General features: G+C 36.2%; 1 protein-coding gene across 5 annotated transcripts in view; it reads right to left on the bottom strand.

Annotated features, from left to right (window-relative positions):
- UBR1 (ubiquitin protein ligase E3 component n-recognin 1) overlaps nucleotides 1-24,067 on the bottom strand; it is a 151,083-nt gene that overhangs the window by 81,217 nt on the left and 45,799 nt on the right. For all 5 annotated transcript variants that reach the window (XM_007173589.3, XM_007173590.3, XM_007173591.3 and 2 more), the window contains 7 exons: nucleotides 23,836-23,946; nucleotides 10,915-11,045; nucleotides 3,134-3,272; nucleotides 2,111-2,173; nucleotides 1,745-1,868; nucleotides 1,325-1,432; nucleotides 596-684 (listed from right to left, as the gene is read on the bottom strand). In XM_007173589.3, the coding sequence (XP_007173651.2) occupies nucleotides 596-684; nucleotides 1,325-1,432; nucleotides 1,745-1,868; nucleotides 2,111-2,173; nucleotides 3,134-3,272; nucleotides 10,915-11,045; nucleotides 23,836-23,946 (765 nt within the window). The remainder of the gene's footprint in view (nucleotides 1-595; nucleotides 685-1,324; nucleotides 1,433-1,744; nucleotides 1,869-2,110; nucleotides 2,174-3,133; nucleotides 3,273-10,914; nucleotides 11,046-23,835; nucleotides 23,947-24,067) is intronic.

The following is a 24,067-nucleotide window of genomic DNA, read 5'->3' as shown; positions in this document are numbered from 1 at the left end:
CCTGCCACTCAAAATCAGAGTAAACTAACAAGTATTTACTGGATACCTCTGTATAAGGCAAAGCAGAAGGTTAAAGAAGTACATGTTCTAACTAGTCTAACTTGAGAGAGAGAGAGACAAAAAATATAACAATATAAGGGATATACAATAGATCGATAAAACAATATTAAAAAGCTGTAAGATTTATCTTTATATTCTAGCCTCAAATAATTAAGTATAACTCTTGCCCATCAAATATCTGCCTCCTTTTAGCATGTATATCTGTTCCTTTTCCCTGCTATGCCTTTCAACTAGTCACTGCTCTTGTTATAATTTTACTAACAGACAAATGATTAGAAAAGATAAATGTATTCACGAATGTGATAACCTCCTATTGCTTTTTCCAGGCAAACAATAGGGCATTTTCCACCTATCTCCTCTCTCAGACTACTGTTTCCATACTACCAAACGTGAAAATAAATGAACTTTTTGACAGAGAAATGAACTATAAAATTAAATTCTTGCTTCATAATTATCCCCTTTGTTTCCATTATTTCACTTACAAAAATGGTTTTCTATTTCTATTTGTTGGTATCTATTTATAAAGAGCAATTACCTTCACAAATTCCATAGCAAAGAATTTTTTGTATTCCATCTCCATAAAAAAACTGCTGAAGATCAATTCGTGAAGGATCTTACGGGCACCTATACATCATTTTTTGGGGAAGTGGGAGGAGTATCACCAAGGCAAAAAAAAATTCCAGCTATTAGTAGTGGCAGAATATTATAAAAATATTTCACATGCTAATAGACCTCAAGGACTCAAATGTTAGTGGCATTTATTGAATTAATATTTAATAGCTAGAATTTAAAATACATACATGTAATGCCTTTCCCCTCTTTTTCTGTACCCCTCTCACTCCTGTACCTTACTTCATCCTACTTCTCCCACCTTTCTCCATTCCTTTTCATTATGTTTCACTAAAGACTACTCTTACTCTGTACCTTCCCTTCTCCATCCCCTTTAACCTTTCTCTCACCTTTTACTTTTGGTTCTTCATTTAAATTTTAAAAATGAAAATTAACATAGCTTTTATAATGGCACTACTACATGAATGCATACATACTCTTTTTACTGGTTCTGACTAAATGAAAAGGCACTATAATTAAAAGGCAATATCTCTGGGTTTTAACACAGAATACATATTGATTGGTTAACCTCACCTTCAACGTATAATATCTTATCAAGTTCACTGATTTAATAAACACAAGAGATTAAACTCCACTTTAAGGTCATAATATTCCTCTGCTTCATGGCAAGAAGCACAAGTAAAGATCTACCTACCTTTATAAAGCTTTGCATCCCAAAGCATTAACCTGCTTATGAGACAGGGATTCTCAGAGCCAGGTTCTTCTCTAAGGCATGCTTGGCAAAAGATCTGCCTGAAGTCACCTACAAACAAAAAAAGTCATGTAATTTTTATTCTTAAAGTATTTTCTCCCAAAAGTACATTTCCTATAATAACATATGAAAAAACTAACAGTGATCGTCCCACACTTGATGTCAAGAATTATTCTGTCAATATCAAAGAATCAAGAGCCAATGAAACATTATTCACAGCATCTGAAATGCAATCCTGAAAATAAGCAAAATGTATAAAAAACAAAAACCATTTTATTTTATACTCAATGACATTTTAAAATTTGTGGCTATTTAAAAAGACAATAGTTTATGAAAAATAAGAAAAACAGGCTATATGCTTACTTGAATAGCTCATAATTTTATTCATCCAGGACCCCAGACGCAAAGCAAATTTCTGATGAGCCATAACCTCAGAGTGTAATACTTCTACATGAAGTGGATGTTGAGAGACATTTTCTGAATGACTCTAGAAATGAAAGGAATATTAAAAACAAACTAGTTTTAAAATTTTTGTTTTAACTAAGTAATCTACTCTTCAAAAAAAGAAATCATATAACTGTTGCAGTTCCAAATCTCGGGGTCTAAATGCTCCAATCTTACCTTTACTTAGGATGTCAAACCACTTCAACAATATAATTGTTTTACTTGGGCTCTTGTAATGTGCATTCCTCTTAAAATTCTCTTTTTGACTCTAATTCAGAAAATTACCTTTATATCTTCCTTTGCTTCCTGGCAAGCAGCAAAAGCACCTGCTTTAACAGCCCGACGGCCCTAATTATAGACAAACATGAGAATTAGGTAGTAGATTGACAATCCCAATCAATAAGTAATATAAAGCCCAAAGACCCAATAAGCTCTTAATTATCAATCATTTGTTGACTGCCTAAAAGTCCTAAGATTGACAATACCTAGAAGATAAACATAAATGTTTAGCAGCTTTATGTAGCTTCAGAACTTTCAATACCACTAGTGGAGAGTTTCTATACTTTAGGATTCTAGATTTCCTGCTTGGCAAGAATGTCAATTATTTACTTATTGTAGTATATTCTATTTCTATCAGATAATAATAAGTTAGGTTTACTAAACTCCTATTATATGTCTTAGATACTTTTCATGAGTAAACTTAAAATTCTTCATCACGTGTTCCATAACACACTTGTGGTCCACTAGTGGGTTAGAGGTATGGCCAGGATATTGATTCCTCAAGCCCTAGAATCACAATGCTAATTACTAGTGCCATGATGTTTCTTCCACCATCTTACACTCCTCTTGAGGGTAGGGATTAGGTTAATGTTCCTTCTCGTACCCGAAGAACACATTTTGCTTTGGATGGGTGTTAAGTAAAAGCTGAGCCATGCTATCAATATTATTCTAAAAATAGTTTTAATAGATGATGTTAACTAACCAACTTCTCATAATTCATGCATTTATTCATTCATTCAATAATTGTAGAAACAGACTGAGGTTGAGTTGACATTCTTAACAACTCCTTGCCAAGTATATTCAGTAACTTTCTAATTATTTAGAACAAAAGAGGAAAATTAGTCATCTTAAACTGTTATACACACACAGAAAAATCAAGTTTCAACCAATTTACTTAGGCTATGAAGAATAAATGAAGAGGATGGTTGTACCTAACACACTACTAAGGCACTTGGCAAGGGCCAGTCAACACCCAATTTCCAGGAAGCTGATGAAGACAGAATAATAATTCAAATGACACTCACGAACCTCTTTGTCTATGGCAGTGGTGTGCAACTGCGCCTCAGCGAGCTCACAGTCAAGAGCTCTTTGTAGACTGTATATGACATGGTCATATGAATGGTGTTCATCATTGAAAAGGACACAGTAGTAGCTATCATTTTTCTCTCTGTTTAAAAAAAAAAGATATATATTCAGACACTGCAACAAATAAACAAAGGAAAACACGAAACACAGGCTAAAATAATATATGCCATTGATGAAGCAGCACCATGTAGTTTCCTATGTATGGGAAAGTACCTCTGTAATACTAGTATAGGAGGTGATTTTAAGTGGTACGGTGCCATAAAATTTAAAAACCCTGATAAAAGTATTACCTTTTCCATGTTTGTTCCCCAATTTTTCTAACTTTCAGAATTAAAATATTATTCTCAGTAAGTGGCAGTATGTCCTTAACACCATTCCTAACTCTTGTTAATCTCCCACTTTGACAAAAGGAGACAGGCCTCAGGCTCAGAACCTTCAAGCAGGCAATGATAGACAGATTTTATTAACATTTAGTTTTTATTTAACTTACTTTTGTTTTTACCTTCTATTTATTTTAAGTGATAGTGGTTTTATAGCACATTTAAGTTTTTTTTAAAAAGGTATATAGATTTAAAGTGCCAGAACTACCATTTGACTGAGAGGCCTTAGACAAATCACTTAAGCATTTAATCTTGCTGAGATGACAGTATCTTTTCCACCTCTAAGAAGAGTATAATATCTACATTTGAGAGTGGTGTGAGGATCTTATAAAATACGTGAAAATGGCTGTCATGGGCTACACAAATGTCAGAAGTTATTATCAGTTTTAAACAGTTTATAATAACCTTTCACTAAATACTCAATTGATCCTCATAACTCTAAGAGGCAGCTTTTCTCAGGCCTCTGATACCTTAGGAAATAGAGGCTCAAACAGACTTCTCTATGGTCCCAAAGCCAATAAGCAGTGAGAATTAGAACTCAGATCTGTGAATTTGAAGTCCAGTGCCGTCTACATACATGACCACCCTCAAGCAACCCACCCTTTTCACACAGGCATATTGCTAGTATTATGTTTACCAACACAAAGTTTCTTAAAGCATTTAACTGATGGAATCAACATATCTGAAATTAAAACCTTTGTGGATACAATTTCTGAAGATCTTTATTTTTCCAAACAGTTTATGGCCCAGCAAAAGTCAAAACAATACATTTAATGTTTTTAAAAATTGAAATTCTTAATTCTCTCTCCTAGGATAATACAAATAAACCCAGTAAACTAAAAAAACTATATTTAGGTTTGTGAAACTCCTAATATTACTCAGGTAGAAAAATTCCTACAAGCCCCAAACTGTATTTCATATCAGGTCTAGAATTCTCTTTTGCATTTGTAAATTAAGAGCAAATATTACTGTCACTAAAAGACTTATGGTTGTTAGAAACTGCTGGGTTTTAGCTAAAAAAAACTGTTAAGGGAATTCCCTTGTGGCGCAGTGGTTAAGAATCCGCCTGCCAATGCAGGGGACACAGGTTCGAGCCCTGGTCCGGGAAGATCCCACGTGCCGCAGAGCAACTAAGCCCTTGCGCCACAACTACTGAGCCTGCGCTCTAGAACCCACGAGCCACAACTACAGAGCCCGCAAGCTACAACTACTGAAGCCCATGCGTCTAGAGTCCATGCTCCGCAACAAAGACAAGCCACTGCAATGAGAAGCCCACGCACTGCAACGAAGAGCAGCCCCCATGCACCTCAACGAAGAGCAGCCCCTGCTCGCCGCAACTAGAGAAAGCCCGCAGGCAGCACCCAAGACCCAATGCAAACAAAAATAAATAATACATAAATTTTTTTAAAAACAACTGTTAAATCCCTACACCTGAAATAATCCCAGATCCCAAAGCACAGGGCAAAGGGCTATCTCCTTATTCCTACCATCAAATATTTAAAAAAAATTTTTTTTTAATTAATTAATCAACTTATTTTTGGCTGCGTTGGGTCTTTGGTGTGGTGTGCAGGCTTCTCGTTGCGTTGGCTTCTCTTGTTGCGGAGCACGGGCTCTAGGTGCACGGGCGTCAGTAGTTGTGGCACAAGGGCTCAGTAGTTGTGACTCGTGGGATCTAAAGTGCAGGCTCAGTAGTTGTGGCACGGGCTTACATGCTCCATGGCATGTGGGATATTCCTGGACCAGGGCTTGAACTCATGTCCCCTGCATTGGCAGGTGGATTGTTAACCACTGCGCCACCAGGGAACCCCCATCAAAATTTTTTCTTTTCTTTTCCTTTTTGTTCTTATTTTTCTTTTCTTTTTCTTTTTTAATTTAATTTTGTTTATTTTTTTATACAGCAGGTTCTTATTAGTCATCCATTTTATACACATCAGTGTATACATGTCAATCCCAATCTCCCAATTCATCAGACGCCCACCCCCACCCCCCCCCGCTGCTTTCCCCCCTTGGTGTCCATACATTTCTTCTCTACATCTGTGTCTCTATTTTTGCCCTGCAAACCAGTTCATCTCTACCATTTTTCTAGGTTCCACATATATGTGTTAATATACAATATTTATTTTTCTCTTTCTAACTTACTTCACTCTGTATGACAGTCTCTTGATTCATCCACATCTCTACAAATGACCCAATTTCGTTCCTTTTTATGGCTGAGTAATATTCCATTGCATATAACTACCACAGCTTCTTTATCCATTTGTCTGTTGATGGGCATTTAGGTTGCTTCCATAACCTGGCTATTGTAAATAGTGCTGCAATGAACATTGGGGCACATGTGTCTTTTTGAATTATAGTTTTCCCAGGGTACATGCCCAGTAGTGGGATTGCTGGGTCATATGGTAATTCTATTTTTAGTTTTTTAAGGAACCTCCATACTGTTCTCCATAGTGGCTGTATCAATTTACATTCCCACCAACAGTGCAAGAGGGTCCCCTTTTCTCCACACCCTCTCCAGCATTTGTTGTTTGTAGATTTTCTGATGATGCCCATTCTACCTGGTGTGAGGTGATACCTCATTGTAGTTTTGATTTTCATTTCTCTAATAATTAGTGATGTTGAGCAGCTTTTCATGTACTTCTTGGCCATCTGTATGTGCTCTTTGGAGAAATGTCTATTTAGGTCTTCCGCCCATTTTTTGATTAGGTTGTTTGTTTTTTTACTATTGAGCTGCATGAGCTGTTTATATATTTTGGAGACTAATCCTTTGTCCATTGATTCGTTTGCAAATATTTTCTCCCATTCTGAGGGTTGTCTTTTCATCTTGTTTGTAGTTTCCTTTGCTTTGCAAAAGCTTTGAAGTTTCATTAGGTCCCATTTGTTTATTTTTGTTTTATTTCCATTACTCTAGGTGGTGAAGCAAAAAAGATCTTGCTGTGATTTATATCAAAGAGTATTCTTCCTATGTTTTCCTCTAAGAGGTTTATAGTGTCCGGTCTTACATTTAGGTCTCTAATCCATTTTGAGTTTATTTTTGTGTATGGTGTTAGGGAATGTTCTAATTTCATTCTTTTACATGTAGCTGTCCAGTTTTCCCAGTACCACTTACTGAAGAGACTGTCTTTTCTCCATTGTATATCCTTGCCTCCTTTGTCATAGATTAGTTGACCATAGGTGCGTGGGTTTATCTCTGGGCTTTCTATCCTGTTCCATTGATCTGTATTTCTGTTTTTGTGCCAGTACCATATTGTCTTGATTACTCTAGCTTTGTAGTCTAGTCTGAAGTCAAGGAGTCTGATTCCTCCAGCTCCTTTTTTTTCCCACAAGACTGCTTTGGCTATTTGGGGTCTTTTGTGTCTCCATACAAATTTTAAGGTTTTTTGTTCTACTTCTGTAAAAAATGCCATTGGTAATTTGATAGGGATTGCATTGAACCTGTAGATTGCTTTGGGTAGTATAGTCATTTTCACAGTATTGATTCTTCCAATCCAAGAACATGGAATATCTCTCCATCTGTTGGTATCATCTTCAATTTCTTTCATCAGTGTCTTATAGTTTTCTGCACACAAGTCTTTTGTCTCCCTAGGTAGGTTGATTCCTAGGTATTTTATTCTTTTTGTTGCAATGGTAAATGTGAGTGTTTCCTTAATTTCTCCTTCAGATTTTTCATCATCCGAAGGAATGATGAAAAATCACTGTATAGGATGATGTGTATGGGAATGCGAGAGATTTCTGTGCGTTAATTTTGTATCCTGCAACTTTACCAAATACATTAATTAGCTCTAATAGTTTTCTGGTGGCATCTTTAGGATTCTCTATGTGTAGTATCATGTCACCTGCAAACTGACAGTTTTACTTCCTCTTTTCCAATTTGTATTCGTTTTACTTCTTTTTCTTCTCTGATTGCCATGGCTAGGACCTCCAAAACTATGTTGAACAATAGTGGTGAGAGTGGACATCCTTGTCTCGTTCCTGATCTTAGAGGAAATGCTTTTAGTTTTTCACCATTGAGAATGATATTTGCTGTGGGTTTGTCATATATGGCCTTTATTATGTTGAGGTAGGTTCCCTCTATGCCCACTTTCTGGAGAGTTTTTATCATAAATGGGTGTTGAATTTTGTCAAAAGCTTTTCTGCATCTATTGAGATGATTGTATGGTTTTTATACTTCAATTTGTTAATATGGTGTATCACATTGATTGATTTGCATATATTGAAGAATCCTTGCATCCCTGGGATAAATCCCTCTTGATCGTGGTGTATGATCCTTTTAATGTGTTGTTGGATTCTGTTTGCTAGTATTTTGTTGAGGATTTTTGCATCTATATTCATCAGTGATATTGGTCTGTAATTTTCTTTTTGTGTAGTATCTTTGTCTGGTTTTGGTATCAGGGTGATGGTTGCCTCATAGAATGAGTTTTGGAGTGTTCCTTCCTCTGCAATTTTTTGGAAGAGTTTGAGAAGGATGGGTGTTAGCTCTTCTCTAAATGTTTGACAGAATTCACCTGTGAAGCCATCTGGTCCTGGACTTTTGTTTGTTGGAAGATTTGTAATCACAGTTTCAATTTCATTACTTGTGATTTTCTCCTCATATTTTCTATTTCTTCCTGGTTCAGTCTTGGAAGGTTATACCTTTCTAAGATTTTGTCCATTTCTTCCAGGTTGTCCATTTTATTGGCATATAGTTGTTTGTAGTAATCTCTTATAATCCTTTGTATTTCTGCAGTGTCAGTTGTGATTTCTCCTTTTTCATTTCTAATTTTATTGATTTGAGGCCTCTCCCTCTTTTTCTTGATGAGTCTGGCTAATGGTTTATCAATTTTGTTTATCTTCTCAAAGAACCAGCTTTTAGTTCTATTGATCTTTGCTATTGTTTTCTTTGTTTCTATTTCATTTATTTCTGCTCTGATCTTTATGATTTCTTTCCTTCTGCTAGCTTTGGGTTTTGTTTGTTCTTCTTTCTCTAGTTCCTTTAGGTGTAATGTTAGATTGTTATTTGTTTCTTGAGGTAGGCTTGTATAGCTATAAAATTCCCTCTTAGAACTGCTTTTGCTGCATCCCATAAGTTTTGGATTGTCGTGTTTTCATTGTCATTTGTCTCTAGGTATTTTTTGATTTCCTCAGTGAATTCCTGGTTATTTAGTAATGTACAGCTTAGCCTCCATGTGTTTGTGCTTTTTACTTTTTTTCCCCTGTAACTGATTTCTAATCTCATAGCATTGTGGTCAGAAAAGATGCTTGATATGATTTCAATTTTTTTAAATTTACTGAGGCTTGATTTGTGACCCAAGATGTGATCTATCCTGGAGAATGTTCCGTGCGCACTTGAGAAGAAAGTGTAATCTGCGGTTTCTGGATGGATTGTCCTATAAATGTCAATTAAGTCTATCTGGTCTATTGTGTCACTTAAGGCTTGTGTTTCCTTATTAATTTTGTTTGAATGGTCTGTTCATTGGTGTAAATGAGGTGTTAAAGTCCCCCACTATTGTGTTACTGTCGATTTCCTCTTTCAGAGCTGTTAGCAGTTGCCTTATGTATTGAGGTGCTCCTATGTTGGGTGCATATATATTTATAATTGTTATATCTTCTTCTTGGATTGATCTCTTGATCATTATGTAGTGGCCTTCCTTGTCTCTTGTAACACTCTTTATTTTCAAGTCTATTTTATCTGATATGAGTATTGCTACTCCAGCTTTCTTTTGATTTCCATTTGCATGGAATATCTTTTTCCATCCCCTCACTTTCAGTCTGTATGTGTCCCTAGGTCTGAAGTGGGTCTCTTGTAGACTGCATATATATGGGTCTTGTTTTTGTATCCATTCAGCAAGCTTGTGTGTTTTGGTTGGAGCATTTAATCCATTCACGTTTAAGGTAATTATCGATATGTATGTTCCTATGACCATTTTCTTAATTGTTTTGGGTTTGTTTTTGTAGGTCCTTTTCTTCTCTTGTCTTTCCCACTTAGAGAAGTTCCTTTAGCATTTGTTGTAGAGCTGGTTTGGTGGTGCTGAATTCTCTTAGCTTTTGCTTGTCTGTAAAGCTTTTGATTTCTCCGTCGAATCTGAATGAGGTCCTGGCCGGGTAGAGTAATCTTGGTTGTAGGTTCTTCCCTTTCATCACTTTAAGTATATCATGCCACTCCCTTCTGGCCTGTAGAGTTTCTGCTGAGAAATCAGCTGTTAACCTTATAGGAGTTTCCTTGTATGTTATTTGTTGTTTTTCCCTTGCTGCTTTCAATAATTTTTCTTTGTCTTTAATTTTTGTCAATTTGATTACTATGTGTCTCGGCGTGTTTCTCCTTGGGTTTATCCTGTATGGGACTCTCTGCGCTTCCTGGATATGGGTGGCTATTACCTTTCCCATGTTAGGGAAGTTTTTGACTATAATCTCTTCAAATATTTTCTCTTGTCCTTTCTCTCTCTCTTCTCCTTCTGGGACCCCTATAATGCGAATGTTGTTGTGTTTAATGTTGCCCCAGAGGTCTCTTAGGCTGTCTTCATTTCTTTTCATTCTTTTTTCTTTATTCTGTTCCGCAGCAGTGAATTCCACCATTCTGTGTTCCAGGTCACTTATCTGTTCTTCTGCCTCAGTTATTCTGCTATTGACTCCTTCTAGTGTAGTTTTCATTTCAGTTATTGTATTGTTCATCTCTTGTTTGTTTGTTCTTTAATTCTTCTAGGTCTTTGTTAAACATTTCTTGCATCTTCTCGATCTTTGCCTCCATTCTTTTTCCGAGGTCCTGGATCATCTTCACTATCATTATTCTGAATTCTTTTTCTGGAAGGTTGCCTATCTGAACTTCATTTAGTTGTTTTTCTGGGGTTTTATCTTGTTCCTTCATCTGGTACATAGCCCTCTGCCTTTTCATCTTGTCTATTTTTCTTTGAATGTGGCCCCCATCAAAATTTTTGATCAAGAAAAGAGCTAAAGACTTGGACTAAAGGGAGACACAGTGTTCCGAAGTCCCCACCTTTGTTCACAGACCTCTCGGGGAACCTGGAAGTTGGTCCAGGCCAGGATCAAACTGGGCAATGTACTTCCCTACTGGGATGAATGGCTGCTATGACCTCGTAAATCCTTTAGAACAAGACCCCCAAAATGTTTTTTCTTAAAAAGCAGAAGCTCCTGATTAGGCTCTTCCTTTGGCTTAACTTCTGTATAGTGTCTTAAGAGAACATGTCATATAAACGGACATTTGGAAGTATTCCAATGAGGCAATTCTCTATAAAATCTTAATAATGATAGTTAAGTTAAAGCAGTAAATAACAACAAAGACATTTTTCAAACACCCATTTTGCAATATAAATAACCATCATGAAAACTTCTCCCTTTTAAAAATTCCCCCACCTTATCTGGAGTTGAGGAGGCAGTTCTTTTTCCTCTTCCCATACAGTCATTTCTACAATGTATTTTATCACTGAAGGGAATATTTTCCTGGCTTGGGCAATTACCTCTTCATTCAACGGACAGCGTAAGTTCTGCAAGAAAGGATAGAAAAACATACTACCAATGTTGTATACAAGTAAGTGGATGAGAAAGATAATGTTATTAATTTATAGCGATAATTTCAGTGAGTTCATTTACACCATCCTCCAGGAATGAATTTAACTTCAGCTCAAGAGGCTGCTATTCACATCGGTTTAGCTTAACTCCTTGTGGCCAAGTTGGTGCTACAGATGACAGAAAGGAAAGAAGGCAAAACCACAGAGGTCTCCTTTATGATGCTCTTCCTTATGAATGTTCGTCCCTGCCTGAATAATTATATCATCAGAGAACAATGAGTTATAGGCATTGGTTATCCCCTCCAGCTGACAAAAACTTTTCTCACTAATTTATTTCAACTGATCCTTATAGCCACTCTGTTAAGGCAGAAAATTAAAGGCGTTTAAAAGATAAAGGTCCCATCCAAGGTCAAAGAACCTCTAAACAGATATAAAAAGCAAGACTAAAATCTGGGCTTTTGACTCCCATGGGGGGAAAAAAAATGTTACTTTCATTACAAAATACCACTTCCTTAATAAAAGCCTTGTTCAAACCAATTAGCTTAAAAAACGCATTTAAATGCTCTATGTCATAAACCATTATGGAAATGCAAATCAAAACCACAATGAGATACGTCTTCATACTTGCTAAGGTGTCTATAATCAAAAAGGGAGATAACAATAAGTATTGGCCAGGATGTGGAGAAATTTGAACCCTATACACTGCTGGTGGAAATGTAAAATGGTGCAATTTGGAAAACAGTCTGAGAGATGCTCAAAATGTTAAGTATAGTTACCATATGACCCAGCAATTCTACTCCTAGGTATCTATCCAAGAAGAATGAAAACATGTATCTACACAAAAACTTGTACACAAATATTTGTAGCAGCATTACTCATAATAGCCAGAAAGTGTAAATGACCTAAATTTCCATAAACTGATGAATGGATAAATAAAATGGTATGTAATCCATACAATGGATATTATTTGGTCATAAAAAAAAAGAATGAAGTACATGTTAAAAAAGCACTAAAGTTATACTTTAAATGGGTGAATTTTTTAATACATTATGCAAGTTACAGCCCAATAAGATGTTTAAACAAAGCAGTAAGCAGGAAAAGAAACATAGTAGCTCTTTAAGACACACACACACACACACACACACACACACACACATAAAATCCACTAGAAATTCAGTACAAGGCTTTTAATATTCAATTTTAAAGTACCTGCTATAGACCGTACTAATGAACTGTATTTTATTCTGTGGTGACCAAAACATTAACCTACACATTTATTCTTTTGCACCTATTCCTTCTCACTCCCCAATGCTTTATTATTTTAATTTCTACCATCTCTTCAATATGTCACCTTTCCTCTGGAGATTTTGCTCAGAAGCTTTTGCTAGAGAGAGAGAAAAAAGAGTGCCAAAGGTACTAAGAGCAATATTAATCCACTACGTTCCTATTTCTTATCTTTAGCTCAATATTTCCTTTCAATTCTTCAGAAAAGTAGTCTGAATTAAAGAGTTAAGAGAATCTACTCATTACTTCCATACTGTATCAATCAGAGGCTAAGTTCTTCAGAAGAGGTCTGGTAAGTACAGAATAAACTTTTTTTTGGTTTTTTTATTTATTTTTTGGCTGTGTTGGGTCTTCGTTGCTGCACGCGGGATTTCTCTAGTTGCAGCGAGCAGGGGCTATTCTTCATTGCAGTGTGCGGGCTTCTCATTGTGGTGGCTTCTCTTGTTGTGGAGCACGGGCCCTAGAGCACGCGGGCTTCAGTAATTGCAGAGCGCAGGCTCAGTAGTTGTGGTGCACAGGCTTAGTTGTTCCAGGACATGTGGGATCTTCCTGGACCAGGGATCAAACCCATGTCCCCTGCACTGGCAGGCAGATTCTTAACTACTGTGCCACCAGGGAAGTCCAAGTACAGAAGAAACTTTTAAATAAATCATTTATAGCTTAGAAAATAAGAAGGTCCATTAGAGGGAACAAAAGGGTGATAATCAAAATAGATTTTAAAAAACCTTAATAATTAACCCAGAAATGTACTGCAGGACTAGAAAGAAACTTCTCTTAAATACACTTTAAGAGATACTGTCAAATGCTGGATGATGGGCTGATTAGTATCAGCCAGGTCTAATTACATTTGGTAAATCCCTATTATGGTTGGCACAATGTCACACGCCTGGCAGAGTATGGATTTCACACTCACCAAAGCAGAGATGAAATAAATGCGAAGTACAAAGGACTGTTGGGTGGCAACTGATTAGTTATATGCTAGCCATAAGTGTCCTTCTCTCACATCTAGATCATGATTCAGATCTAGAGTCATTGCAGAATATCCAGATTTACCTTCAAATTAAGGCTGAATGACCAATTACCTTTTGAATCTAATTATAAATCCAAAGAAATCCAAGAAGATCAGGTTAGTTCAGGACTAAATTCAGTGTACTGAGGCCATATGACTCAGGAAAACCACCAACAGACTGGAATCCCACGATGTAGGAAGAGGGAGGCTAGTTTTGTAAACTCGAGGAGCAATTTAACTCCCAAGGATTCTTCAGCTACTTAACACAAAACAGTACAAAAACAGTTTTCTAGAATGATTAGTTATGGAATGAAGAGGATATAAAAATCAAGCCACAAAGCCCTCTGACTATATGCTAAACTATTTCAATACCCTTTAAAAAAATATTGGAGGAGGAAATGGAAATAATCAGAATGAAAAGGGTTCTTAAAACAGAAACAAGAGGGATTTCCCTGGTGGTACAGTGGTTAAGAATTCGCCTGCCAATGCAAGGGACACAGGCTCGAGCCCTGGTCCGGGAAGATCCCACATGCCATGGAGCAACAAAAGTCCGTGCGCCACAACTACTGAGCCTGCGCTCTAGAGCCCGCGAGCCACAACTACTGAAGCCCGCGTGCCTAGAGCCCATGCCCTGCAACAGAGACAAGCCACCCCAATGAGAAGCCCGCGCACCACAACGAAGAGTAGCCCCTCCTCGCCCCAACTAGAGAAAGCCTGTGTGCAGCAATGAGGACCCAATGCAGCCAAAAATAAATAAATAAATAAATAAATTTATTTTTTAAAAAAACAGAAACAAGAGAATGAATAGAAAGGGACATCTGGTGATATTTAATCAAGCAAATTTTTTATTTGTCAAATGAAGGAATAATCATTTGGAATCAGGACAAATAAATGAGTAAGAGAGAAGAGGCAATCTAAAAATAGAGGGCTGAGGGACTTTCTGGTGGTCCAGTGGGTAAGATTGTGCTCCCAATGCAGGGGGCCCGGGTTCGATTCCTGGTTGGGGAACTAGATCCTGAACGCGTGCCACAACTAAGACCCAGAGCAGCCAAAATAAATAAATAAATATTTTTTAAAAAACAAATAAATAAAAATAGAGTGCTGAACGATAAGGTATATGTTAACGATAGGTGAATGGGTAAAGAGTATATGAATATGCTTTGTACCCTATTTTTGCAACTTTTTACAAATTTGAAATTATTTCCAAATTCAAGGTTAAAAAAAAAAAATGTGCTAGAGTCCAGATTCTAAAGATCTGAATTTTAGTCCCAACTGTCACATTGTCTGGATTACTATGGCTCTTTAATACATTTAAAATCTATTGGATAGGGGCTTCCCTGGTGGCGCAGTGGTTGAGAATCTGCCTGCTAATGCAGGGGACACGGGTTCGAGCCCTGGTCTGGGAAGATCCCACATGCCACGGAGCAGCTGGGCCCGTGAGCCACAGCTACTGAGCCTGCGCGTCTGGAGTCTGTGCCCCGCAATGGGAGGGGCCGCAATAGTGAAAAGCCCGCGCACCGCGATGAAGAGCGGTCCCCGCACCGCGATGAAGAGTGGCCCCCACTTGCCGTAACCAGAGAAAGCCCTCGCACGAACCGAAGACCCAACACAGCCAAAAATAAATAAATAAATAAATAAAGTAGCTATAAAAAAAATTAAAAAAAAAAAAATCTATTGGATATATTCACACTCATAACTCTTCAGTTTTTCCTGGCAATTCTCATAAATTTTTCCAGAAGAACTTCTGATTACTTTTGTCAAGTTCCAAAAGAGAATTTGGCTGTTATTCTGATTGGGAATATAATGAATTTATGGACTAATTTTGGAAAAACTTTTATCATTTGTAATGCTGAATCTTCCAATCCAAGAATGAAATGTGTCTTCTGATTTTTTTTTCATGCCCATACTCCCATAGGAGTATAGTTTTAAAGTTTTCTTAAAACAGACCTGGCAGATTTCTTCTCAGCTTTTTTCCTATGTATTTTTTTTTTTTTGATGGTATAGCAAATGGGATCTTTTCTTTCACTACATTTTCTAAAAGCTATTGCTTGTAAGGGCATTCAAGAAATATTTTTTCTGTAACAACCTAAGTGGGAAAAGAATTTGAAAAAGAATAGATACATGTATATGTAAATAAATAAATAAAGTGACTTGCCTGAAAAAAAAACTTTTGTTGAATACATTAAACTAATGATTTTTAGTATGTAAGTTCCGAACATAACTAACAACCTAACTAAACTCTACTATAGTTTCTAATTCTTTTTCAGTTAATTTTCTTGGGTTTTCAAGGTATAAATCATGACTATTTCGCCTCCTCTCCAATATTTATGTATTTTAGTTCATTCTGTTTGTCTATTTGACTGACTTCCAGAATAGCGGTAAATAATAACAGCAATAGTAAATTTCCTTATCCTGTCTCTATCTATAATGGGAATACACTAGTGCTTCATCATCAAGCATGATTAACAGCTTTTGATTTGAGGCCAATAATTCTGGAAGAAATTGAAAATCTTATCAAAGAGCTACTTTCCCAAAAAGTGCCAGGCACAAACAGTTTCACAGATGAATTCCAAAAACAGTTCATTCTAGGAATGTAGGCATGATTATGTTATATTATTCTGTCAAACTTGATTTTACCTGTTAATGTTTTATTTAGGCTTTCAGCATAACAATTATTAATACAACTGATTTATAAATTCCATATTATGTCAGATCTGAAGTCAACATAATGTTGGCTTTATATAACAAATTTGGAAAATTCCCCTCTTCTGCCCTCTATGTTCAGGAGCAATTTGTATGTTTTTGTTATCTGTGTAGTGTTTAAGTAATTGAGTGATTTTTATTTATTTTTTATCTTTTTTTTAAATACAGAGAAACAGAGAAACCGGTATAATAAAAACAACTTTTACCTAAATTTAGTAACTCTTTTTTCCATATATGCTTCCTTTTTTGTTGTTCAAGTATTTTAAGGTAAAAAATAGTCATCATGATATTTTACTCCTAAATACTTTAATATGTATTTAACATGGACATTTCCTTACATAATCTTAATACCCTTATTATAAATCTAATAACATTAACAATAACTTTTAAATATTATCTGATATCTTGACCATATTCAAGTTTCCTAATTATTCCCCAAATGTCTATCACATTTGGTTATGCCTCAAGTCATTTACATCTAAATCAATCTCCCATGCCCACCCCTAGACTTTTGTTCTTCATGACTGAGGTCAGGCCAATTTTTCCTATAAAAAGTCCTACATTCTAGATTTATCTTGAAATGTCCTATATATTATACTTATCTTCCTTGTGGTATTCTTTATCTTGTTCATCTCTCCCCTGTATTTCCTATAAACTAGAAGTTAGATCTCAAGGCTTTATTAAGTTCAGGTAAAACATTTTTAGCAAGAATATTTCATAAGTGAGACTATGTACTTCAATTTCTTAGCAGCTTGAGATAAATTCACATACCATATAATTCACTAAAAATATACTATTCAATGGTTTTTATGTGCAACTATTACCACAGTCAGTTTTAGAACATTTTCATCAACTCAAAAAAACACACAAAAAACCTTTAATGATCACCCCCACAAGGTCTCCATCCTCATAGACTTAAAAAATCACTAATCTAGTTTTTGTCCCTATGGATGCTCTATTCTGGACATTTCATATAACTGTAATCATGTAATATGTGGTCTCTTGTAGCTGGCTTCTTTCACTTAGCATAATGTTTTCAGAGAGTTCCTCTAAATTGAAGTATGTTTCAGCACTTTATTCCCCTTTATAACCAAATAATATTCCACTGTATGGATATAACCTAACCACATTTGCTTATCCATTTATCAGTTGATGAACATTTGGATTGTTTCTAATTTTTATTAAGAATAATAATACTATTCTATTATTGTATAACACTGTTTTATTATAATAATAACACTATTATGAATAATGCTATGAACTTTCATGTATAAATAATTATTTGAACACCTGTTTTCAATTATTTTGAGTATGTCTAGGAGTAGAATTGCTGGGGCATGTAGTAACTCTATATTTCACAGGTTGAAGAACTGCCTCTTTCCAAAGTGGGTGCACCATTTTACATTTCCACCAGCAGTGTCTGCGGGTTCAAATAACACTTGTTATTACCTGCTTCTTGATTATAGCCATTAGCCAGTATTAAGAAGTAGCTCATTATGGTTTTGGTTTGCATTTCTCTAATGACTTATGATGTTGAGCATCTTTTCATGTGCTTATTGGTTATTTATGTATATTCTTTGAAGAAATTCATATTCAGATCCTTTGCCCATTTTAAAAACTGGGTTATGAAGAATTCCCCGGCCGTCCAGTGGTTAGGACTCCGCGCTTTAACTGTAGACGGCACAGGTTCAACCCCTGGTTAGGGAACTAAGATCCTGCAAGTCACACAGTGAAATAAAATGAAATAAAATAAAATAATAAAACGCCACCACTAAAAAAAAAGAAAAAAAAAACTGGGTTGTCTTTTTAGTTTTAAGAGTTCTTTATAAGTTCTACATACCAGTTCCTTTCGTCGGATAATATGACTTGCAAATATCTCTCTCATTCTGTGTGCTATCTTTTCACTTTCTTGGTAGTGTCCTTTGGAACATAAAAGTGTTTAATTTTGATGAAGTTCAATTTAAGTTTTTTTTTCTTTTATTACTAATGCTTTTGGTGTTACATCTATGAATCTATTGCCAAATCCAAGGTAATAAAGATTTATCCCTATGTTTTCTTGTAAGAGTTTTATCGTTTTTGCTCTTATTTTTAGGTCTTTGATCCATTCTGAGTTAATTTTTGTGGTTGGTGTGAGTTAGGGGTCCAGATTCATTCTTTTGCATGTGGATATCCAGTTGTCCCAGTCCCATTTGGTAAAAAGATTATTCTTACCCTAGTGAATGGTCTTGGTACTCTTGTTGAAAAATGGCTGACCACAGACGTGGGTTTATTTCTGGGATTTCAAATCTATTCCGTTAATCTATATTTTTGTCATTATGCCAGTACCACACTGTCTTGATTACTGTTGCTTTGTATTAAGTTTTAAAATAGGGATGTGTGAGTCCTCCAACTCTGTTCTTCTTTTCCAGGGTTGTTTTGGCTACTATGGGTCCCTTACAATTTCATATGAATTTTAGAGCCATCTTGTCAATTACCCAAAAAAAATTTCCAGCTGGGGAACTGTATTGAATGTGTAGCTCAATTTGGGGAACATGGCCTTTAATATTGTGATTTATAATAAGAAATATCTTCATCCCAGTTTCTGGCACAGAGCTCCTAAAACCCTTGGAATTTCCCAAGTGAAGAAGTGGGGGCTGTCTTTTGTTATGTTTATGAGGTGACTTTTAGAAAGCACCTAAGGATGGGGGCTGGTTGCCTGGAGACCCAACCTTGTGATTAGAAGGTTGCAACTTTCAGTCCCATCCCCATCCCCAGAGGGGCTAGAGGTTGAATCAATTGCCAATGGCCAATAATTTAACTAATCATGCTATGTAACAAAGCCTCCATAAAAACAAACAAACAAAAAATCCCCCATGGGCTTCCAGAGAAATACACACAGATGTCTCTAAATACATAAAAGATCTACTACTGCTAAATTCTTTCCAGGCAAGGAAGCTTTCAGCCCCTGCATGCTCATCCTCTGGATACAAAAGGATGCAATGGACACTTTAAAATGACTACTTTTCTCTTCCTTAGGTCAGATAAATTCTAAGGTAAGCCCCCCACCCCACTTTATTTTTCTTCCCGTTACATTTATATATAACTGAGTTGATTTGAAGCATCAAGACATGCACATGTTAGCACAAGTTAAGATCTGATCACATCTAAATATGCCTGCACTAAATCCAGAACTGTGACACACAGCACTTAAGTAAAATCTTTGTAAATCTGCTTCCCTAAATCTGGGACACTGAGAAACAATTAGAAAAATGCAACACTGTCCTTAGAAACTGTACATGTTGAAGGAGTGGATATTCAACAAAAGTCTGTCAATGACCATAAGTACAAAGTAAATACTAAAAATGTTGTAATGCAAGTAAAAAAATATATTCTTGTGAAAATATTTAGGTTTGCCAAAAATTGTCTTGTTAAAGCAAGACAGTTTATGCCATGCCCAATTATTTGTTACATGATTTCTGTGCAAATCTTTATAACTGGACAAAGCCTCAGTCCTAAAATGTTCCTCTTTAATTAAAATTTATTCAAACTCAATCAGAAGAGTCCATTTGAATTTATTGTTTTACATAAACAACATTAGAATATTTATTTTTATATTTTTTCTTCCAGTTTTGAGATATAACTGACGTAGCACTGTATAAGTTGAAGGTGTACAGGATAATGATATGACTTAAATACATCATGAAATGATTACCACAATAAGTTCAGTCAACACCCATCAAGTCATATAGATACAAAATAAAAGAAAAAATATTTTTTCCTTGTGGTGAGAACTCAGAGTTTACTCTCTTAACAACTTTTACATATAACACACAGCAGTGTTAATTATTTTAATCATGGTGTACATTATAGCCCCATTATATTAATCTTACTGGAAGTTTATACTTTTTTGACCACCTTCATCCAATTCCCCCTCCTCCCACCATCTGCCTCTGATACCACAAATCTGATCTCTTTTTCTATGAAGTTATTTGTTTTTGAAGTATAATTGACCTATAATACTATGTTAGTTCCTGGTATACGAGATAGTGATCTGATATATATTTGATAGTAAATAGTCACCGTTTCAAAATGGTCACCGTAAGTCTAGTCACCATCTATCACCATACAAGGATACTATATAATTATTGACTATACTCCCCACACTGTACACTTCATACTCATAACCTATTTTGTAACGGAAAGTTTGTACCTCTTAACCTCCCTCACCTATTTTTTCCCTCCCCCCAACCCCATCCCCTCTAGCAAACACTTGTTCTCTGTATCTGTGACTCTGTTTCTGTTTTGTTATGTTTGTTCATTTGTTTTTTTCTTTAGATTACACATATAAGTGAAATCATACAGTATTTGTCTTTGATTTATTTCACTTAACATAACACCCTCTAGGTCCATCCATTTTGGCTCAAATGGCAAGATTTCATTTTTTTTATGGCTAATATTCCATTTTGTGTATGTGTGTATATATACACAGACACACACCACATCTTCTTTATCCATTCAGCTATTTTTTTTTTTTAAATTTATTTATTTATTTATTTATTTATTTATTTTTGGCTGTGCTGGGTCTTTGGTTCGTGCGAGGGCTTTCTCCAGTTGCGGCAAGTGGGGGCCACTCTTCATCGCGGTGTGGGGACCGCTCTTCATCGCGGTGCGCGGGCCTCTCACCATCGCGGCCCCTCCCGTCGCGGGGCACAGGCTCCAGAAGCGCAGGCTCAGCAGCCGTGGCTCACGGGCCCAGCCGCTCCGCGGCATGTGGGATCCTCCCAGACCAGGGCTCGAACCCGTGTCTCCCGCATCAGCGGGCAGACTCTCAACCACTGCGCCACCAGGGAAGCCCTCCATTCAGCTATTGATGGGCACTTAGGTTGATTCCATATCTTGGCTATTGTAAATAATGCTGCAATGAACATAAGGGTGCATATATCTTCTCAAATTAAATAAATTTTGTACTTCTTTTTTCTTAATTTCATCTTTGTATTGTTCATTACTATGCATAGACACAAGTAATTTTTGTATAATTATCTCATATCCTGCAACTGTGCTGAATTTATTAGTTCTAATAATGTTTTAGTGGATTCCTTAGGATTTTCTATATATAAAATCATGTCATCTGCAAACAGAGCTAGTTTTACTTCTTCCTTTCCAATCTGGGTACTTTTTATTTCTTTTTCTTGCCTAACTGCCCCAGCTGTTCAATTACACAGCTGTTGAATACTGCCCCAGTATTCAATTACAATACTGAATGGATATGCTCTGTGGCAAAAGCAGAATCTGCCTTATTCCTGATCTTAGGGGGAAAGTATCCAATATAATTATAGTTGTGAGTTTTTCATAAATGCCCTCTATCAGGTTAAGGAAGTTCTCTTCTATTATAAGTTTACGTCTCTTTTTTAAAATTAATTAATTTATTTATTTATTCATTTATTTTTGGCTGCGTTGTGTCTTTGTTGCTGTGTGCGGGCTTTCTCTAGTTGAGGCAAGCGGGGGCTACTCTTCATTGCGGTACGCAGGCTTCTCATTGCGATGGCTTCTCTTGTTGTGGAGCACGGGCTCTAGGCACGCAGGCTTCAGTAGTTTTGGTACGTTGGCTCAGTAGTTATAGCTCGCGGGCTCTAGAGTGCAGGCTCGGTAGTTGTGGCATACGGGCTTAGCTGCTCCACAGCAGGTGGGATCTTCCCGGACCAGGGCTCCAACCCATGTCCCCTGCACTGGCAGGTGATTCTTAACCACTATGCCACCAGAGAAGTCCCTATAAGTTTAAGTCTTCTTATCATGAAAGTGTGTTGGATTTAGTCAAATGTTTTTGCTGCATCTACTGAAACGATCATGTGGCTTTGTTTTTTATTCTATTTATATAGTATTACATTAACTGATTTTCAGATGTTAAACTAGGTACTGTATTTTACATCATACGAGGAGGCTCATTATGCCATATCAACCCAATATTCATAATGATGCTAATACTGATGACTGGTTTCAGGTGACAACAGTATGATGCCCTCCCCCGCCTGCCTCACTGTACAGTGTTGTTTTTTCCCTTATGACTAGCAAGTAATCTATGAGATGGTAATTCAGAACCATGTCAATATTGTTCCTCATCAACTCAAGTTTTAAGGGTTTTAGCATCCATTAGTGATCCTTGTCTAAATCAAATATTTCCTTAGGGTTTGCAAAATGTTGATTTTTCTAATTCTATTATTCCTTCTCTATTAGCTAGCATTCCTGTAGAAAGAAGAGCTTTACCTCATGAACTGGAGATACCTGCTTACAATGAAATACAATTCCTGTTGAAAAGGTAGAATAAACGTTTAGTTCCTCCCCTTCAATTACCAGTTTTTAGAGTAAGGAAATGATACAATAACCACTGCATGGCAACAAACAAGTTTTATTCTATTTAGTTCTCATGTAAGTTTCATTATTAGAAACTCATGGATTTTTATATAGTGAGTATGATTCAATCAATCATAGTGGTTATTTATTATTGTTTTTCTGATGCCCCAATTGTCCAACTCAGGTCAATGGGAGCCTTTTCAAACTGGGTTTTAGGTTCTTTTGACACAAACCCATCCTCACAAGCCTACCTTATCTATTCCCTAACTCACATGTATAATCAGGTAGTTTTACAAAAAGCCCTGATTTCTTTTAGTGGGAAATGGTACTTAAGAGATCAAAATATATACCCTAAGGGTAGTCAATGCTATAGAGTTATCAGGAGCAGCTTAAAAAGTACAAAAACTATTTATTCCTTCAGTTTTGAAAAGTATTCCTCTGTGAAACTATTTGAGCATGGCATTTTTTAGGAAGTACTTTCTTGTGACAATTTTCTAAATTTCTTCAATGGTTACTGCCTATTCAAGTTTTCTCTGTTTTTGAATAAATTATGGCACTTAATACTGTCTGATAAAAGAATCTATTTTCAAATGTATTCATTCAGAGTCATATAAGGAGCCTTTTATGATCCTTCTGTATCTATGGGTCTATGGTTATTTCCCTATTCCTTTTTTTTTTTTTTAAAGATTTATTGATTGATTGATTGATTGCTACGTTGGGTCTTCGTTTCTGTGCTAGGGCTTTCTCTAGTTGCGGTAAGCGGGGGCCACCCTTCATCGCGATGCGCAGGCCTCTCACTATCGTGGCCTCTCTTGTTGCAGAGCACAGGCTCCAGACGCGCAGGCTCAGTAGTTGTGGCTCACGGGCCTAGTTGCTCCGCGGCATGTGTGATCTTCCCAGACCAGGGCTCGAACCCGTGTCCCCTGCATTAGCAGGCAGATTCTCAACCACTGTGCCACCAGGGAAGCCTCCTCCCCATTCCTTTTTAATGGTCTACATCTGGGCTTGCTCGCAGTTTTTTTTCTTGCTTAGGACGTATAGTGGATAATCAGTTTGCTGACTTTTTTTTCTTTAAGAAAAGCAATTATGGAATTTGTGTCAATTCTACTGTTTTCTAATTCATTATATTCTCCTATCTATTAATAACTACTTCCATTTGCTCTTTTAGGTTAATATATTGTTCACTCATCAAATTGCTTAACAAAAAAGTATTCTAAGTTCATCTTTTCATTGTAAATTCATTCCTTTAGAGAAATATGGAATATAATTATCAAACGCTTAAATTCTCTAGAGTCAAATAAAACTCCTTACATTTAAATATTATAACATAAAAATCAGGATTATCAATGGAATTCGGCTTAACCCATACACATAACATTTATTTCTATTTAATTTCATCAACCTTAAAATAGTTAGCAATTAAAAAAACAGCAATATTCTTACCTCTTTTGTGGTACCTGCTCTTCCAGGTTCATGACTTATACAAAAAGGGCCAGTTTTCCATGCTTCTGTGTCTCCACAGTCACAAAATCCTCCTCCAGTAGAAGTATGCATCTGATAAATGAAAAATGAGTATGTCTTAATTTCAAAACATATCACAAAGCAAAGAAGAATGATAAAGATGACTCAAATAATAAATGTTTCCCTCTATTTCAACCTTAATTGCCTTTAATGT

This window comes from Balaenoptera acutorostrata, chromosome 3, assembly GCF_949987535.1.
Source record: "Balaenoptera acutorostrata chromosome 3, mBalAcu1.1, whole genome shotgun sequence".
NCBI lineage: Eukaryota > Metazoa > Chordata > Mammalia > Artiodactyla > Balaenopteridae > Balaenoptera > Balaenoptera acutorostrata.
The sequence above is the reverse complement of the archived record's forward strand: the minus strand, read 5'-3'. Positions and strand labels throughout refer to the sequence as shown.